The 19,682-nt window shown below is 36.2% G+C and overlaps 1 protein-coding gene across 2 annotated transcripts in view; it reads left to right on the top strand.

Moving 5' to 3' along the window:
• The window catches only part of PHF14 (PHD finger protein 14), a 161,945-nt gene that overhangs the window by 95,636 nt on the left and 46,627 nt on the right, over positions 1 to 19,682 (top strand). For both annotated transcript variants that reach the window (XM_062605005.1, XM_062605003.1), the window contains exon 17: positions 8,721 to 8,838. In XM_062605005.1, coding sequence (XP_062460989.1) covers positions 8,721 to 8,838 — 118 coding nt within the window. The remainder of the gene's footprint in view (positions 1 to 8,720; positions 8,839 to 19,682) is intronic.

Below are 19,682 nucleotides of genomic sequence, written 5' to 3'. Positions count from 1 at the left end.
AATGGTGTGAGGGACCAGTTTTAGAATTAAAAGTAATATTTTAAGAAAGCATCCAGAAAAAGCATGCAAGGCAGTAAAGGCAAATCACTGTTTATTGCATTGTTACGATACCAAGAATAACTAGGTAGATGATACATCTTCAAAAAAGAAAGTATGGGGGGTCTGGATCACAAACTGAGTGTGAAGCAATTTGGTTATATGTAGAAAGAGAGGTGTTATATTTAACATGTGAAAGTACTCCCCCTGAATGTTCCAGAGACTGGTGTATCACCCTTGGAAAAGCCTCAGCTAGCATATTCTGTCCACTTTGGCAAGAAATATGTAGAGACGGTCCAAAGCAAATTGACTTGAATGATACGGAGACCACAGGAGACACAATGAAAAAGCTTTAAATAGCTGGATTTCTGTAATTTACAAAAGATTGAGGAATCTTTCTTCAAACAGCCTAAATTAATACAAAAGTGATGAAGAGAGAAGTTGCTGCAAAAAAAGGCAAAAAAGTTGTTCTTCAAATTTGGTCAAGCCAAACAAATTGTAGTAGGATGATTTGGGTTAGGCTTTTGGGCTTTTCTTTCTTTTATTGTTAGGAAGCTTTTTCTAACAATAAGAAAAATTGCAATAGAGAAGTTTGTTAGGGAAATTGAGAAATCTCTGCTGTTGGAGGGGTTTAAGTAATTTGTGTTTAAAAACTGTTGTGAATATTATTGATACTCCCTGGGCATTCTTGGTAAACTAAGGCGACTTCCTGCTGTGTTTCATATGTTTGTTCCCCAGTACAGCTTTTGTGTTTGGTTTTTTTTTATTACTATTATTTTTTATTTTTGTTTTCTTTCTTTGGCACTTTTCTTTTGACATTAGGCATTAGTTTAATTTTCAGTATCTCTCTTTTTGTCTCATTCTTGTAAATCGTTGTGTCACTTTTCTCTCTTTTTCTGGACAGCTGGATGTTAACACTTAATATTTCATCTTTTGAAGGAACTTTGATGGCAGTATTGAGAGCTATAATGGACTTCTGTACTAGTTCACAAACAATACACCATTCAGTGTAGTTACCAGTCTGAATACCTGAGAATGGCACATTAGATGTAATCATCAATTATGACTTTAATGTACTTCAGAATAACTAGTGCAGCATTTGCTAATAGCTGTCTTAAATTTTCTACTCTCCAGTTTGTCAAGGGGGCCATCCTGGTTCCTTCAGAATTTCCTGTATTTTGCAAGAAAGAAAATACTTTGAATTGGGGGGTAGGGAAGGGCCTGTAATTTGTGTAGCATTATCTTAATACATGCCTTGGAGACATTGTCTTCACAGAAATACTTAATTTAAACTTAAAAATACTGTAAATAGAAGCTCTACATAGAGGCTGTATAATATTAACAAAACCAAACACATTTGATACAGTGTTTACATCAATGTATTCCCTTTGTATATGTGGGCCCTTAATCAATTTTACAAAATAATTTATCAAAGCAATGTGTTTTATAGTTTTGGCATACTACGAGAGAGAGGGAGAAAAGTGAACACTTCTTGTGAAAGGAAGCTGTTCACATACAGGTTAGTAAATAAAGTTTCTTTATAGCATTCTTATAATTCATTGCGTGCATACAAGCTCAAGTTTCATGAAACAGAACACTTGTGGACCAGTCAGAAAAATACGGACTACATAGGAATGTCACATAATGATATTGTGTGATTCTTCCTTACGCATAGATTCTTCAGATTCTTCCTTACCCATAGTTTGCCAGTGTTAGGTTTTTTTATTTGAAGGGTTGGTGTTTTGTTTTAGTATTACAAAACATAAATAAAGTGGGAGAGGTTCAGCAGAATAAATTTAGCTCCACAAATGTCTACCAGATTAATGCTTATTTTCTTTTGTGATATAATTGGCACTATTGGTACTATTATATCAATTATATTTGTGTTCTGTTAAAGTGAAGCGTTTGGGTTACATGATGATTAGCATCTGGGGGGGTGCAGAGTAGAAGCATAAAATGTTTTTTTTTTTTCCTTCTGAATTTATAGGTAGAATGTTTTGTTTACTGTTTTGGTTTAAAGTAGAACTTCCTAAAGTCAAAGCTGTAGAAATTCATGCTATTATATATTATAACTAGTGCTAAACACAGGATTAAAAAAAAAAATACTTCATGTAGCAGATACGGAAAAGTGTAGTGCAGATCCTCTGAGTGGAGGGTTTTCCACAGAATTATTGTATACTAAAGAGAAAAAATAGTCATTTTAGTAATACCCATGAATTCGGACAAAAACTTGAGTTATAGTTTCTCACCTTCAAAATTGTGTAGATACTTCATTTAACTACTGGTAACTGAAGATCAGTAAGTTCATCCTGCTCTGTCAGGCCACGTTTCCATCTTTCCCATACCCTGTCTTCATCAGTAGTAGGTAGACATAAAAACCAGAATGTAAAACTCATCCTGCAACTGGTATATTCACCCACCTTTCAGCAATAACTGTGCCCCTTGTCTTCCAGCCATTACAGAAGAGAGTGCTAGTCTACTGTCTCATCTAACGCAAGTCAGGGTCTTCCTTTGGTATGCTTGCATTGCACCTGGCATAGTAGAAATTTGAATGTGTAATACCATAAGCATTAATTTGTGTAATACCATAAGCATTATCTCCTACCCAGAAAGAGTATTTCATTTACTTCAGTCAAAATTATTAAAATACTAGAATCCAGAAAGATCTAGGTTTGACAGAGCCTCTGGAGAACTTCTGTTCCACTCAAAGCAGGACTAATGCAAGATTAACTCTGAAATCAGATCAAGTTCCTTAGAGTTATATGCTGTTGAATTCTGAGCATCTTAGGTGGCAGCCTTTCAGGATAACCAGTACCTGTGTTTGTAGAGGCTCTATAATTGGGCTACATCCTGGTTTACGTTCAATATTGTGTGCATGTGCAGTCCCATAAGAATTTTAGTGCTGGAATCACGCTCCTAATAGTGAAGTCACTTAAAGCTTGGCTGACTTGTTTGAGGACACTTCTAAATTATCCTGGTGCTAATAGTTTTTTCAAATGGCTCTGTAGAACAGAAGCTGCAAAATGACTTGACTTACAGGCAATGGAAAACATGTAGAAATCAGGAAGAAGAAAACAATCTTTTTCCATTTTGTACTTATATTTTTGTCTTTCGACAACATTCTGCCTAAAGAGTTCCTAAGGATCTAGACCTGATTTTAAAATAGTGTAAATACAACACTACATCATGTCTGTTTTTTTCTTGGCCTGTGACATACCACAGCAAAATGAAGGGTATTTCTGTTGGAATTCATGGGGCTGAATTGAAGAGTTTCAGTGTAGAATGGCAGGGTAAGATACGAAGACGTATCCTCACTTATCTTCACTTTTTTTAAAGAAATGGCAGAAGAGAAAGCTAAAAAGAAGAATGGTTTCCACATATTCCATAATGAAAAAGTACTATTGTTTTGGGCTTTTCCCTCACTAAGTAGAAGTACTTTCTTGGACAACATTCATAACAATGCACTAAATATAAAATTGTATATTTACTTTACCATTAGATCTTTAATTTTATTCTTTAAATAAGGGCACAAGAAAGTGCCTTCTTTGATATTAAATGTAAGAGTTGCTGATACAACCCATCCCACAGGATTAATTCCTATCAGCCAGAATTTGTCACCACTGTGGTCTGATTGCAGTTAAGGTATCCCAGGACCACTCTTCATCCGCCTCAGTCCAAAGTCAGTCATCTTGGCTTTATGGTTTGAATTCTCTTTAGCTACATCATCTTACTGTGGTTTGGGGGAATGCTTAAATGCTCCTTTCCACTGGTTCTATCATACAGCCACTAACAAGAAGTAAAATGTTGACAGTGCCTTAAACTGTCATAGCTGGTTTAGGTTGTTCATCTGAACCCAAGAATGTACTGCAATTTAAAATTAACCAGTGCATGTCTCCAGCTGTTTGCACATTCAGGGTGGCACTTGCCACAGAGTGGCACTGAGGGATTAAAGAGATGAGGGATCACTGCCTGAGGGGAAACATCTCTTAGGTATTCAGGGCCTTGGTCAGAAATGGGGTCCAAAACAAGCCAACAAGCATGTCAGTAGTTAAATCCACACAGGTGCTGGAATAGCCATGGTTGTTGCATCCCCCCCAGCTAACGGGTGAGTGAATGAACACACATTCTACTGCAGCTCTCTGAGAGTTTAAAAATTCTGGATGAGATTACTTCTAATTTTATTCTAAGTTTGCCAGTGTGAGACTTAATATGACAAGTTCTCTCATTTTAATGGTGATGATGGTTTGTCAATATGTATCAGTTTTATATCTTCCATTAAAATAAATCTTTCTAAGCTGATACGATGAATAGGGAGTGGTACATATATTTTGCAATTCTGTATTTTGTTCAACATGTTTCCTTTTGGCATGACGCTGCAGAAGTTGTGCAGTGATGTGTACATAAGTGAGAGATTTTCTGTAGTCTCTGAAGCATATTTGGAAAGTTTATTTAAAGATTAGCTTATTAATGTTGTGTTTCAGGGACATGTAGGTAATTACTTTTACAGCAATAGATGGGTGGTGCTGTCTTGTGAATGCAAAATAGGTTTCTTCACTCTGGCTGAATCAGCTCTTTGTGGTGATATTAACCAGTGACTTACAAATGTGCCAGTGATGGGCAGGTTTTGCATTCACTGTTCTTCTGTAAAAGCACAAGTCTTTCTCCCCAGTGCTCTCAGGAATACTTCTGCAGGCCAACTGATAAGACTCCCTCCTGTGCAGGTAGATGCAATGTAATGAAATTGGATGTGTGTGCTGGGCTTTGTAAATAAAACGAGATTGACCCTAGCCATTATCTCATTTATCTCATTTACATTGTAAAATCGGTATCTACACTATTGATTAGAGTATAATTAGTTAATTATGAACAGGAAGATGCAGACTTTCGTAGGGCTTGAGCACAGCCAGCTGTACTGCTAAAAAACTAATAAAAACAATCCAAGGGCCTGAGCAGATGGAGATCACTTTATTACAGAGCAAAGCAGGCAGATTTCAGGTATGGAAATGCCTAATCAAGCTTTCTTGCTGTGAAGACGTAGCTGACCTGCATTCTATACTTTCAGAAGTGAAAAATGTTTTCTTTTATTATTTTTTAATTTATTAGCCTAACTCCTTCAGAATTCACCTTCTTCACACCCTATTTTATCGTTATAGAGTGGGCATATATCCATCCTCATTAATTGCTGAAATGAGGAACACAGTGATTTCTAATTTTGCTGCATAAAGTAATTTCAGGCTTGTTAAAACATTGATAGTAAGCAATTATCTGTCAGTTAGAGGTAATTTAGGAGGTTAGGTTGGCTTGTCTTTGTATGGAGCTCTGCTTTTATTCTCACAAAGTTTTCAGTACAGCTGCTAGCCAGGCTAGTGGGGATGGCTGTGCATTTAATTGCATTTGTAAATCATATGCTTAACCACAAAAGAGTTATCCACAAATAGCAGCAATACAAAATATTTGATAGTTTAAGGGCTGTTTTTAAGGTGTGACCTTGAATATAAAAGGGTAAAATTTTTAACTGAATCTTTAAAATGGAGGAAGTGCTTTCTTTCCCTTCCCCTCCTCCCATCCCCATACTTTTTAAATTGTACTATTAAGCCATCTTCAGGATGGAAGTGGATGATATTCGTAAATGATAATGCTGTATGGCTCCTTTACTTGGTAGGTTATTGTATGGTGATTGATCTGTGAGTTCAGGCATTGAAATGCTGTGAGACTGTCAGCATGACACCTCCTGTGACCCAACAATTTCATTCTCTAATTAAGTTGAAAGTTCTCCTTATTTTGTGTCGCTTTCTTATTTTCTGAAGCTGGCAGTGGATTTTCTGTCATTTTGTGTTGCTAGACAAAAGAACACAAGTAGCAGTATACACTTGAGGACTTAATCTCATTTTACTAGTGCCATTTTAACCTAGATTTAAGGTTTTCTTTCAGAACTAGGAGTTAAGAATGCCAATTCTGTCTTCTGTACTGTGATGTGTGTAAGCTTCCCATTTTGTCCCAAGTCAGTGTCAGCAGACAAGAGTTGCCAGGCAGCTAGGGCATCATCTTTAACCAAGGTACAGTGTGTATTCATCCATGTTCCCAGCATCGCGCTCTAGGAAGTTCAGAATCAGCGCATTTGCATTCCACAATACAGAATTTGTATTCCAATAAAAAGCAGTACAAAGGAAGTGTTTAAAGAGTTTCATTTTTATCACCATGCAACTTTTTATATTTTGATACATGAAAATATGCTTTTGGTATTTGCATTTTCTCAGCTGTGCAGATGCAGATAAAGGCAATTAGAATCTGGAAACTTTCATAGAGATATTTTTAACACACTCCAGGAAAATGCAATTTTGCTTCGGCCAAACTAAGCAGCTTTGAAGTGATAAAAATTAATGACAATAAATATTAAAACCATTCAGCTTTAGAATGGCACCTCCAGATCTGTATTTAATTTCATACTGTCCTGGTTGTTTCAACTCAGCCTTGCTAACTCCCTCAGCATACTTCTGCAATCTGGCTGAAGGTGCAGCCAGGAAATAACCGCTTTCTAAACGCCAAATGGAAAAGATGTAAGAAGAGATGGCAAAGTGTAATTTTAAAGGGGAAATATTTTCTTTTGAATGTATAAACACTTGTATTTATAGACAATCACTTCAGAAAAAAATCTAAATCAAAGCTGTTTAAAGCCAGATGTAGATTTTAGGATTAAGCTCTGAAAACACATTAAATTGGTCAGAAATAGTGTGATGCTTTGTGTTACTTAGAGGACCCAAACAGTTTACAGGAAGGGAGTTCTGATAACCACTGCTCAAATGCAAGCACTTAAATGAATAAGATTCTAGATACTGAAGTTTAGGTTAGTAAAAATATATTCCTTTACAGATGAGAACATGGAAGCTCAAAGGAAGCTTTATCTTTTGCTGAAGGTCACATATGCTGTTGGGATGTAGGAGTGTAACCTATCTCATCTCCCACTCTCAACTATTTTGTTATTTTAGTATGCCTTTCACAAGAAATAAAGCTGCATATATTCCTGATTGTAAGTAATATATTTGTACATTCGAACTCTTCTGTCTTTAACAGAGAATTATTTCCTCTTTTTGTTTTCTTTGTCCTGGAATTAGATTGAGTTATTACTAAACAGTCATAAGGATATAGCTTGTAATATAGTATATCCCATTTTTTAAAAATGCCCAAACCATGTCAGGCCAGTGTTCCATAGTCTTGATAGGTAGATTATTGTTTTTAATTTCTACTTAGTGGAAGACAGTACATGTTATACCCTTACCAGTGATCACGTCTTACATGTTACTGCTAAAACCAGAAGGCTTCTACAACAAGCACAGCCTTGACTGCAAGGACCAAAGTATTTACTTAGGTTAAACAGTCATATTCAGGAAACATGCTTCTTTTTATTTGGAGACTGGTACTTGGAGAAGACTCACATGAACATTTTCTTCTGTTAATACAGCAGCATGTTCTGTTAGTTGAATCTTCTGTGCTGCACTGTGTGTTCTTTTGATAAATTATATCCCTCTGGGTTTGATCTGCTGATGCCTGTGCCATGCTGTTTGCAATTTTCGCAGATTTTTTTTTTTTTTTTTTTGGTTTTGCAGGTTTTGTTGAGGAGAAGCTGAGTGGCCAGGGAAGCAGAGAAGTAAAGTGTAGGGGGTTTCTTAGAAAATTTTATTTTTAAACATTTACTCTATTTTCTGTTTTTTTGATCTTTTTGTATTGGCTTTAATTCAGAGCTTAAGGGCATTTAATGAAGAGAATATTGCGAAGTAAATTTGAAAAAATCTTGTTTTTTCATACAAAATACAGGGGGATATGCAAATAAAGTGAGGTTCAGTAGTATATATGAAAATCTATTATTTGCTTTTAAAAGTCTCTTATTTTGAGCAATCATTGTACTGATTTTAAAAGCCTTTCAATATGCACTCGTTAAACTGTAGCATTTCTTCAACACTGGTACCTTAAGAATAGGTGAACAATAGCTATGCTACATGTTTTGAGCATTTTATGGGGGCTGTACATAGCACAAAACACTAATGAAAGGTTTATTAAAAAGAACATAAAATTGTTGTACGTACATAGTGCAGCTTTATAAGTGAAAGATCACAGTGAAATTCTTTTAAATTAGTGCCCCTTTCCAGAATATTCAAAGTGAATCAGAAAATATTTTGTGCATCTATTTATCAACCACATAGTCCTCGTTTAAAAAAGTATAATTCATAGCTATAAATAATACTGGAGTTACTGAATATGTGAGCAAACATTTCACAGAGCTTTCCTTGAAAAAGTAGGTGTGTGAAATAGTGTCTTAAAACTGTGAAGAATCAATGTTGTCACTGTCTGAAAAAATCACAGATTTCTGAATGTAAGTGGTAAGGAATGACATTAAAGTAACTAAAAAAACTGAGCTGGTTATATGTTTTCTCTTTAATTTGCAAGTCTCTGAAGTAATGTCATCTGTATAAAATGATGACAAAGGTAATGTATGAGTGTAGGCATCAAAATTAGGCAGAAGCTACTTGAATTGATTGTGTTTGAAAATACCCCTTAGAGAAAATGGATTTTCTGTATCATGATAATGGATCAGGAAATCTTGTTCTGAGAATTGCATGGAAGCTCAATCTAAAATAGTGTAAAAGTACCATTTATATATAAATATATATTTTGGTTTCCTGTTGCAGGTGTGATGAATGCAGGCTTTGCTACCACTTTGGTTGTCTAGACCCTCCCTTGAAAAAGTCTCCTAAACAAACTGGCTATGGGTGGATTTGTCAGGAATGTGACTCTACATCCTCCAAAGTAAGTTAATTCATCCTGTGAAATAGTTGAAGTATTCTGGTTTTAGCAGTCTTACTCAGCATCTGAAGTTTTTGTTGAAATGCAATGCATAGGGCTGCTCTGAAAACCAGTAGGTCATGAAGTAATGATTTCAGATTCTCTGTAAAACAGGTAAAAACCAGAATGTATGGAAAATGGAAATATTCTTAACCAATAAAGAGAATTTTACTATCCCAGTTAAATTCTTTCTTTTCATATTGTGTTCTCCCTGATAAAGGAGTGAGCATGGGCACTGTATCGGGATTGGTAACATCATTAACAATTGAAAGTATTTCAGGAGTAGCACAGAATGCAAACCTCTAAGGACAGATAGAGAATGCATGTTTTTTGGAATGAACATTATTTGAATTACTAAAGCTGTTTTTTTCACTGGAAAATCATATAAAGCTCATTAATACTTATATTGATTGGTATGCCATGGTCAAATACAGCATTGTAAAATTAGAACTAAATTTTTGACATGGATTAACTCTCTTTAGTAATATTGATTAGTATGCTTCTGTAGTATTTTCAAAAAATAAAGATTTTGATTCTTTGTCTGTCTGTACAGATCTTCTTTAGTACTGGTTTTCTTTTCTATCACAACCATAACCTCTGAAGAGATACTCTACAAATGATTTTCAAAACTGGATTTATAAATTCATCTGATACCTCAGTGTTAAAATAACAAAGCATTTGGAAAGCCTGTAAAATTTTACAGGCTTTTCTGCCACTTTCTTTGTATTTTGCATGGTTTTTTAACGAGTAAGGAAGTATTTGGTTACACAGGGATGCAGTTGTGCAGAGAGGTTGTCATAAGTTACCTGTTAGCATACTTAGATACTTAAACCCTTTCATGATGTTACCTTTAAGACTGGAACATAAAAAATGTTCAGAGAAAGTTATAAATTTTTGGCTTGCTAGTGTCCCTTTGCAACTGGAAAAATATGGTATTCCATTTCACCCCTGGGGATTAATCAAATCATTTCATCTGTAAAGAGATACGAAGACAGAGATCGGAAATTAGCTGTCCACTGCAGTTTGGACATCAAGCGATCTTTCTTGAATACCACTTACATGCAATGGACATTCCAAGAGCGAATTAAAATTGTTATTGAATTTCTGTCACCTGCTTAAGTTAAAAGGGGTTCTTGATAAGGTTAGTTAAAGTCTTACATCTTCTGTTCTTGGCTTCTTCTGAGTAAACAAAAAAAACCAGGATTTGTAATTTCTAAATGTATTTTCCAAGAGATTAGCTTGCTGTGTACCATATACAATTTTAAAAATACTTTATCCTTGTTAAGCATGATTACTTTATCATAAATTAGGTATGATTGACTTCACTTAGTGCAGGGTGTATATCAGTTTTAAGGTGCATGTTGAAAAACACAATGTTCTAAAGGGTAAACAAAGTCTATTTGAAGGATTTATTTTATTTATTGTAAGGATTTTTAATGACTAAATCTAAATAAAGTCTTCTGCACTTTGAAACATAGACACTTTCCACTGTATTTGAGTGACTGTGTAATGAATATGAAAGATATTGAAAAGTTGTCTTAGGGGGACTCCTTGTGGTTTTGCTTAGTCAGTTTCCCATAGCTCTTCCACAGAGCTATGCAGAGATATTTCACTGAAAAATATACATTGTTCTCTGGGTTTTTTTTAAGTTCTTTTTTTGTACCTTGTTTTTGGTTTATTCTGTACTGTGTAACAGAGTCAAACAATGTGATGTTGAGTTAAACTCCTTGCAGCCTCAATGTGAATGTATTTTTTAAAGGATTAGGCTTTTTTTACATACTTAATTTTCAAATTTAGTACTCTCTATGGCTTTAGGATTGTTTATTATAGATCCACGCTTTTGCACAGCCTTTCACAGCCAGGAGGAGCTGATATGGAAAGGCTTTTTTTACTCTTCATTAGAGGGGGTGGTCTCTCAAATGTATACTCAGAGTTCAGAAGAAGAAAACCGTAGAGAAAAGTGTGTTGTTTGCTGCACTCTGCCTGACCTGTGGATGAATTGCAAGCCTGAGCTACCAGCAATTTCAGTCTCTTAGTCACTCACTAAATCCAGTTTTTGGGGTGTCACAATGAAGTTTCTTGTGTGGGTTAAAACAGCAAAATGGGATTGAATTTCCAGTTTTGGCCAAGGAAAATACTGTTTAGTTTTCATTCCTTCTACTTTGTTTTGATCCAATTTAAATCACTGTTACAGTATACATTTTAAAATTCCCCAACAATATTTTCTGTAGCAGTATTGGGCCTTGAAAACGGTAGGTAAATTGTACTGTCTCAGTGACATGAGAGGTTATGGCATGTAGCATACAATGGTTCAGTTAGTGTTTATTTCTAATTACGAATTTCAATTTTAGATGTTCAGGAAAAGTTGCATACTACTCACAACGAATAATGTGATTTTATTTTCAGATTTTGCTAAGCACTTGCAGGTGTCAGCAGTACAAAGGATGTAATTTAGCAGATATAAACATATGCTTTAAATTGTATCTATCATAGATGTTGGACATGGTCCATCCATTTTGCTCATACTAGTCACAGAACTCTCCAGAAATTGTGTCAGTTTTTTCACCAGCGTAACATATTCCCATATTACCCTGCCTGTCAAATAAGAAACAGACAGTGACTTTGCTGTAGGGCATGAGGGCAACTGTTTCTCTGTGGGTAATACTAGCTGTCACTTTTATGGAATGGGTGATGCTCACTACTAAGGTCTGACAAGCTCCCTCATCTCAAAAACATTGTAGATTTTGTTACATCACATGAAAGCTGAAGCAAACGTCTAAGCTCTCCATTTCTATAACATTATCTATCTACCCTGTGAAAGGATTATGGTGCGCTTTCAGGATTGCCAAGCAGCACTCTAAATCATAAATTTCCTCATAGTTTGAAACAGTGATATTCAGAATGAATATAGAACCTTGTTTTAGTTGGATTTACTAAAAATAAAATGAAATATGCACCAAATTATTTGACATTAGGATGTGGTAATATTCACTAGGAACAAATGTGGCCTGACCATTTGTTCATTATGTTCAATAAGGGCCTCATGAGTTCTCATTATTATTATTAGATGTGGATTGCTTTCTGTTGCATTCCATTTAAGAAGTACTGTTTTAAAGTATCTCCTCCAATTTTAAAATTCTGCAAAGGACTAAGGCAGTAAAGAGTTTATATCATGGGGGTTGCAGTGACTGTCCTAGTTAGGTTGCTATCGGCTCATCTTTGCGTACTATCTGTTTTGCAAAACACTGCAGAGTGTACATGTCAGGTCATTATTTTAGTGCTGCAAGATCAGCTGCCTTGCCTCTAGACTTCTCTTTAGTTTGCTTTTATTTCATCTTCCTGTTGTATTGCATTTTTGCAGAGGAAATAAATTGTCAGTATATATGCATAGAATTCTCATCTAAACCCCTCAGGAAATATTTTCTGAACTACAAATACCTGACAGACCAACCCTGGCAAAGCATATGTTTTTGTACATTGTTTGTGCTTGAAAGCAATCATGGTTGATTTGCTCATTAGCCAAGCAGAATCATTTCTTTGAGTATATCTTGCTTTCACATTGTGAGTAAGCATATTTAGTTGGTCACTGTTATATTAAAACCTTGAATGTAGTATTTGAAATGATGTTTTAAATCAAAAATACTTTTTTAAATGTAAAATTTATTTCAAACATCTTAATTTGGTCAGATGAAGAAAAAAGAAAAAAGTAAGCTATTTAATTCTCATAGTTCATGGGATTTTATTCTAGTAAAACTAAAGTTGGTGGTTAAGAAGGACTGTGAGGAGTGTAGAAGTTTCTGATGGACTCATGAGTTGTGCAGGTGACAGTCTCTTTATGGCTTATGGAAACTAATCTTTTTCATTATCCCTTTTTTTTTCAGACTGAGGGAGCATTTCCTCACATGTGGAGTTAAAAAAAATTGAACCTCCAAAATCCTGATGTCAGGCTTGCAAAATTCAGGAAGTATCAAAATCAAGGTGGCATGCAGTGCTTAAAGACCTTTTGTGGCTGTATGTGAATTTGCAGCCTTTAATCACTTCATGCTGTGATATGTTTTTTTTCTATAGGACCCCTGTCTTGTCTGATTTAATTGGCAGGGATCACTAAAAGGGATTAATTTGGGTTGAGTGTTAGGAGAAGATGCTATCTCTAGCTTTTAACAGGCATGAAAACCAAAGCAATGATTTCAGCAAAAGAAAAAAAACAAAGCTTGGCCTTATTGAGTTGTGACTAGAAAATTGAATTTTACCTTTGTCTCACCTCAGAGGTCCTGTGAATGCTAGACAAATTCAGATTTTGAAATGCTTAGTGATTTTTTTCTCCTTGTTTGCTGCTGCCCAGCTTGGATCCCTTGGCCCAACATACAAAACTGCTGACTTCTCTGAGCTGCCATAGGCAATAGCATAAGCCGTGTTTTGAAACCATAATGATGTGGTCTGGACTACTGCAAATTGAGTAATTTAACAGAAATTATAATTCTTACTCTCCATGTGTCTTGGCTTCCGTTTTGAAGAATGTCGATACTGCTTCCTTATCTTAGCCGTTTTCTGTAGGTTTGGATGAGTTTTCTCTGGAGCTGCCTTTTCCTGTCCACTGACTACAGGAGGAAGCCAAGACAGCTATCTTAGATTAGCCAGGGTTATAGTTTAGGGGGAATTCTCCCTGCCTGAGTGCACGCAGAAGATGATTGAATCAGTGTTGCATGGACAGACTTTAACTGGGCATTTACTAAATGCTTGGAACAAAACATTTCCAGTATAGCCAGTATCTTCTAACATTTTATACATACAAGAAAACTCTATTTGAATACAGTTTATGAGCTTGGCATATGGTGATAGTATATATGCATACTTAATCATAAGATTTATATGATTTATATAGGGATATAGTTTATCTTTAAAAACAATGTGATTTTTAAATAGTTACATTTAAAACACGTATTTCAAGAAATTAACCAAAAAAGTATTTAAAGATCTTTTGTATTAATTCAGACTTCTTTGAATTGCATATTCTGGCAGAGGGTGACTGCAACTGTAAAGAAACTGTGACCCTAATTTAATCAGCTTGCATCACAGGGACTAGCGCATCAGAGCACCTCCTTTGAGGACACAACATGCAAACAAATGTGCTGTCACCATGGCAAACAGCATTGCAGCTGAAAAGTGATAAAAACATACTGCTAATAAATCTGCTTTCTGATACAAGCAGAACATAATATAATGCAAAAAAGTTCAGGTTTTATGCAGCATTCTTCAGCTAGAACTTAGGAGTATTTCAAGGTGTTTTGCAGAATAAGAAATTGCATATTATAATTCACTGGCTGCATTTGTAAAGGTAGACTCTGTCTGCACTTCTACTAGGTGTAGATACTATGAACTATTTCATTGTGAAGTTATCAAAAATGATAGAGTTAAATATTTATTTTTGTGTGTATTCATATATTTAAAGTTGCAGGAGGAGAGTTGAATTCTGCTACATAAATCGGATTAGGACTTTAGTTGCTTGTGTGACGTAGAACAAAAGATGGGGTTTATATAGCAACTGGAAAATATGTGGTTATTTTGAAATCGTTGTCTTCCTGGGTTTGTGAGGAGCAGTCAAACATTGGCACTACACTTAATTCCCTTAAAATTGAAGAAGAGAAAATTATCCAAATCTGTAAGGTTGTGCACAGATTTAACACAAGTCCTTGTATCACTTAGGCCTTGTTTTAAGAACTTCAGTGACGCCAAGCCTTGGCAAAGAAATGAATTTTGCATCAAGATGGTTTAAAACAAAAGGGTGAAATTGCAGTGTACGGTAGTTCTTCTCAGTTGGCTGAAGTATTGCCAACCGTGTTTTAATATTTGCTCCCAAGTGTCATATTTAAAAAAAAGAGTTGGCAGAGCCTCCGTTATTTTCTGGCAAACAGGTATAATGCATCTATGTAATGAATAATTTCGACCATAAAACGTTCCAAAAATAATCAGCCTTCAAATTAACTTAAGATGGGGCTTGATTTATGAATAGCAGATAAGCTCAGCCTAAAGTTAGTTGGTATTAAATCCCTAAATTAATCCAAATAATCAGATACACTTAGTTGGCAGAAGATTCCCATAGTGTAGATGGGAATTTTAAATTCTTCAAAATTATTAAATTAAATTAAAACTCTTTTAATTCTCAACATCAAAATCAATTCTACCAGTTCCAGTACCCCATAGTACTAATGGCAGATCCTCATCATAGACTAATAATGCTTGTAATTCTTCTTAGGTGAAACTTAACTGTATCAAAAAAGTGTAGAAAAAAATGGACAGTACAGTACAAACATTGTCTTTCCCATTACCCTCATTCACTCTTTTTCATAGACAATCCAACAATGCAGGATTTCCTTTCCAAAGCTGAATCTTTGCACACTGTTCTAAGTAAGTTCTTTAACAGGAGAGCAGTAACACCATTTAAAGTCTTCCATAATGCTGAATATTTTATGACAAAAACAGGAGGAAAAAATGCTTGAGATACTACTGAAAAGAGTAATTCATTCTGATGTTGTGATACACACACATGCCTTATGCCAGGTGCCCATCAGAGCTGCTCTGTCATTCCCCTCCTCATCTGGACAGGGGAGAAAAAATACAATGAAAGGCTCATGAGCTGAGATAAGGACAGGGACATCACTCAGAAATTACTGTGATGGGGAAAACAGGGAGATCAGTTTAATTTATTACCAGTCAAATCGGAGTAATGAGAAGTAAAACCAAACTCTTAAAAACACGTTCTCCCCACCCCTCCCTTTTTACCAGGCTCATCTTTATCCCCAAATTCTCTGTCTCCTTTCTTGAGTGCCACAGGGGGATGGGGAGTGGGGCTTATGGTTGGTGCGTCACATTATCTCTGCCACAAGTTATATTCCTCCTCAGGGAAGGACGACTCAGACTTCCCCTGCTCCAGCATGGGGTCCCTCCCACAGGAGACAGCCCTCCACAAATTTCTCCCAAGTGAGTACTTCCCATGGGCTTCAGTTCTTCATGAGCTGCTCCAGGTGAGTCCCTTCCATTAGGTGTATCCTTCAGACACGCAGGCTGCTCCAGTGTGGGTCCCCTCCAAAGTCACAAGTCCTGCAGGAAACCTGCTCCAGTGTGGGCTCCTCTCCATGGGCCACAGCTCCTGCCAGGAGTGCACGCTTCCCATGGGGTCACAGTCTCCTTTGGGCATTCCCCTGCTCTAGTGTGGGGTCCTGCATGGGCTACAGGTGGATATGTGCTCCACTGCTAACTTCCATGGACTGCAGGTGGGTATCTGCTCCACTGTGGACTTCCATGGGCTGCAAGAGGACAGCCTGCCTCAGCATGATCTGCACCACAGGCTGCAGTGCATCTCTGCTCCCGTGCCTGGGCCACCTCTTCCCCCACCTTCTTCACTCACCTTGGGATCTGCAGAGCTGTTTCTCTCACATGTTCTCACTCCTCTTTCTGACTGCAGCTTGTTGCACAGGTTGTTTTCCCCCTTCTTAACAATGTTATCCCAAAAGTACCATCACCATTGCTGATGGGCTCCACCTTGGCCACCGGCAGGTGGACGTGGGGGCATCTCCAGCACCTTCTCACTGAAGCCACCCTGTAGCCCCCCCACTACCAAAACCTCACCACATGAACCTAGTACAGAAATGAAACAAATTATTTTTTTCAAGAGGCTTTGTAAGTATCTTGCAAATCAGGTTAATACTGAGGTAGTCCTGCTTTTTCTGAGTTGTCTTGATCCTTTGCTTTTTTGAGGCTAAAAATATGCTTCTGAAGTAAAAACAAACAGTGATGGCTGAAATTAGAAACAAGCTTGGTCATTAATTACTGCTTTGGTGAACGTACATACCCATGTCTGATTTCCAATGGAACGTTTAGGAGGTACCTGGTAGTAAAGTACTAGACTTAATTAAATCATAAACACAATGTAGGGATTATACATTTTTAATCCATGTAATTTGAATATACACAATCTAATGTTTAACTGATTAAGCCTCTAGTTTAGATGTGTTTTAGTTTAGCTAGAATAACTACTACCTACCCTAAAGTAGTGGTTAAGGAAGCGAATTCTCTTCATGGGCAGCTGTTAGAAATGCTACTGCTGCTTTGCACCTTCTTTAGGTTATGCTTCTAACAAAATCTGCTTACAATGACAGTTTATCTGGGAAATAGCTCTTCTACTGAATCATGACTTATACTTCCTAAGCCATGACAAAATGAATTTACAGCCTACGTTGCCCGCTGCTGTAGTGCTGAGTGGCAGGGAATCTCTGCGGGGACTTACGTGCAATTGGGAAAAATCCAAAAAGCAGCTAGCATCTTGTTTGAAGTAAAGCCACTAAACATGGTTTTATGCTAACACAGCGTGAGGGAATAAAAAGTGAGAGCGCTTTTTCAGCCCTGAGCAGCGCCCCGCAACAGGAAGATTTTATACCTTCTCTTTCGTATGCAGCTGTGTGCACTCTCAGAGGATGTGAGAAGGCTGAAAGAGGAATAGTGTGTAGGAAGGACGGGGGAATGCTTGCTCCTTAAAGAGCTAGAGGCTTTCTTGCTTTTGAAAATCAATTTCTAGATATTTATAATGTTGAGCAACATTGACAGTGAATTTTACATATTAAAGATGCTACACTGAAGTGTGAAAGACATGGAGATGGTAGTTTTAACCCAAGTTGTCTGTTTTATGTTCCTTTTTCAGTGAAGTCACAAAAGCTACACACCTGTGAAAGTCACTGAACTGTAGCTGGCAGAGCATCATAGCTTACTTATGACATCAATCCAGTTCTCTTCCTACTTCTAGCATTCCTAAAATAATGAGCCTTTTGAGTATTGATAATTAGGGGCTTCATGCTGACAGTGGAGCCATAAACAAATTTACCAATAAACTGTAATTGACCATTACGTCTTTCTGTTAACAACCCTATTGCTTAATTAGTATAACATGTTAATTTTGAAAGCATCTGAAAAAAATTGTGAATGAAACACTTATAACTGACTTTGGAATTTTTTAACCTTTCAAACCTTGATTAAATTCTTGGCTTAGATGGTATAAGCTGCCAGGAGGGCAGTATTAAAAACATTTCCACTGTGCATAATCTTTTCCAATTTGAATATTCATAAAGAATTAAGATAATTATTTCTTACCTAGAAATATATTTCTTGCCTTATGTTTTATGTAGAGCTAGAATGTATGTAATTAAAGAAATATGTATCTTAATTCCTCACTATTCCAACATTATTACCCTGCAAATTATCTTAGCACATGACCATATTCTATGTGATTGAAGAAGAATTAGTTCTTTAATTGTTAGTCTCTGGATAAGATCTGAACACACTGTCATAGTTGCCTAATTAAGTGCTCATATATACTCTCAAGGTTGATTTTGTTTTAAAGAAATGCAGCCACATACGTCTCTTAAAGTAATGTACAAATTAATCTACATTAAGGCAAAATCTAATCGTATCAATCTAATCTAATCATACCAAACCAGGAGAGACAAAGGGGAGTGGGGAAGAAACCAAAAAAATACCATTTTCTGTAGTGCTAAGCAAGCAATGAATTTTAGCGGAGTCAAGATTTGCTTTTTGTCATCATGTTAGGTAGTGGTAGTGAGGTTTAGTCGCCATTCTCCAATAGAGATTCACTTAGTGCCAGCCACATTTAATCACATTTTGCAGAAGACAGCTGGGCATTGCTGATTTGTGCTGTGTCAGCCACTTTCTGTGGAAGAATGTCTCATAGCTTGAATTTTAGCATTCTGTAGCAGAAAAGTTCACTCGTCTTAAAATTGGCTCAGCAAATAGCTTGTGTGGGTATAGAACTGTAAGAGCATTACAGTCTACCAAGAAAAACCACAAATAAATGGCATTTTAAGATAGCTTCTGAAAAGATTTTCACAAAACTTTTAAAATGTATAGTGCATTGATAAATCCTGTTAGCAGTTAAGTTTATCTCTAGATTTTTTAGTAAATGTGTCTTTGGTATGATTGAAAATTATTCAGTGGTTCAGTGGTTTGAAGGGTATTTCGGCATGTTTGAGAAGTCTTAAGTGTATTTCAGCTGTGTCAAACGGTACTGAAGTACTTCATATGTGAAAAACCTTGGAATGTGTAGATAGCAAGATTTGTTCTAGCTACTAATCTCATGAAGACTGAAAGGCAGATGGTATCCTTTCAGTTGTGGTATAAATAGCCGAAGAAAAGAAGTGTCAGAAAAGAAATCGCAAGATAACTCAATATTTATGGAAGGTACACACAAGTGTACTTAGAGTGGGTTAATCACATCACATATTTATTTTTGGAAATAGAAGGGTATCAGCAGATTGATACAGTCAGTGACATAATGAATATGAAATATGTAAGCACTCCTATGCAAGGATATTGTGTATTGAATGAATATGCAGTTTGTCCCACCATTTTCTTCTCATGCATAATACCCCCACTGCTTGTTCAGGTTCAAAGTGTTGCAGAAGGCAGAGAAACTTTATTGCAAAAATGAGATTCTAAATATGGTTTTTAATTGCTGGTGGTAAGGAACTTTTTGAAGGTTATTATAAGATGTCTGGACTGATGTAAAAATAGCTCAAGAATCGTGCATTTGAAGGGTAATTATGAGAAAATACAAAAACTTTGAGATTTGGGAGCTGTGATTCATGGATCTCTTATTAATCCTCTCACTGAAATGATCTGTAGACCTGCTGTTGTTTATGTGCTTTCTAGGTACAGCATAGACAGAGACTGAAAAGCTGCTTGATATAAAATAGTAAAATATTAGAAGACAAATTGTACCCTTTCTCAGATACCCTGGTTAA

Source organism: Pezoporus occidentalis, unplaced genomic scaffold, assembly GCF_034315485.1.
Source record: "Pezoporus occidentalis ecotype Australia unplaced genomic scaffold, CSIRO_AGI_Poc_V1 ctg9, whole genome shotgun sequence".
NCBI lineage: Eukaryota > Metazoa > Chordata > Aves > Psittaciformes > Psittacidae > Pezoporus > Pezoporus occidentalis.
This window is presented reverse-complemented; position numbering and strand designations above follow the sequence as displayed.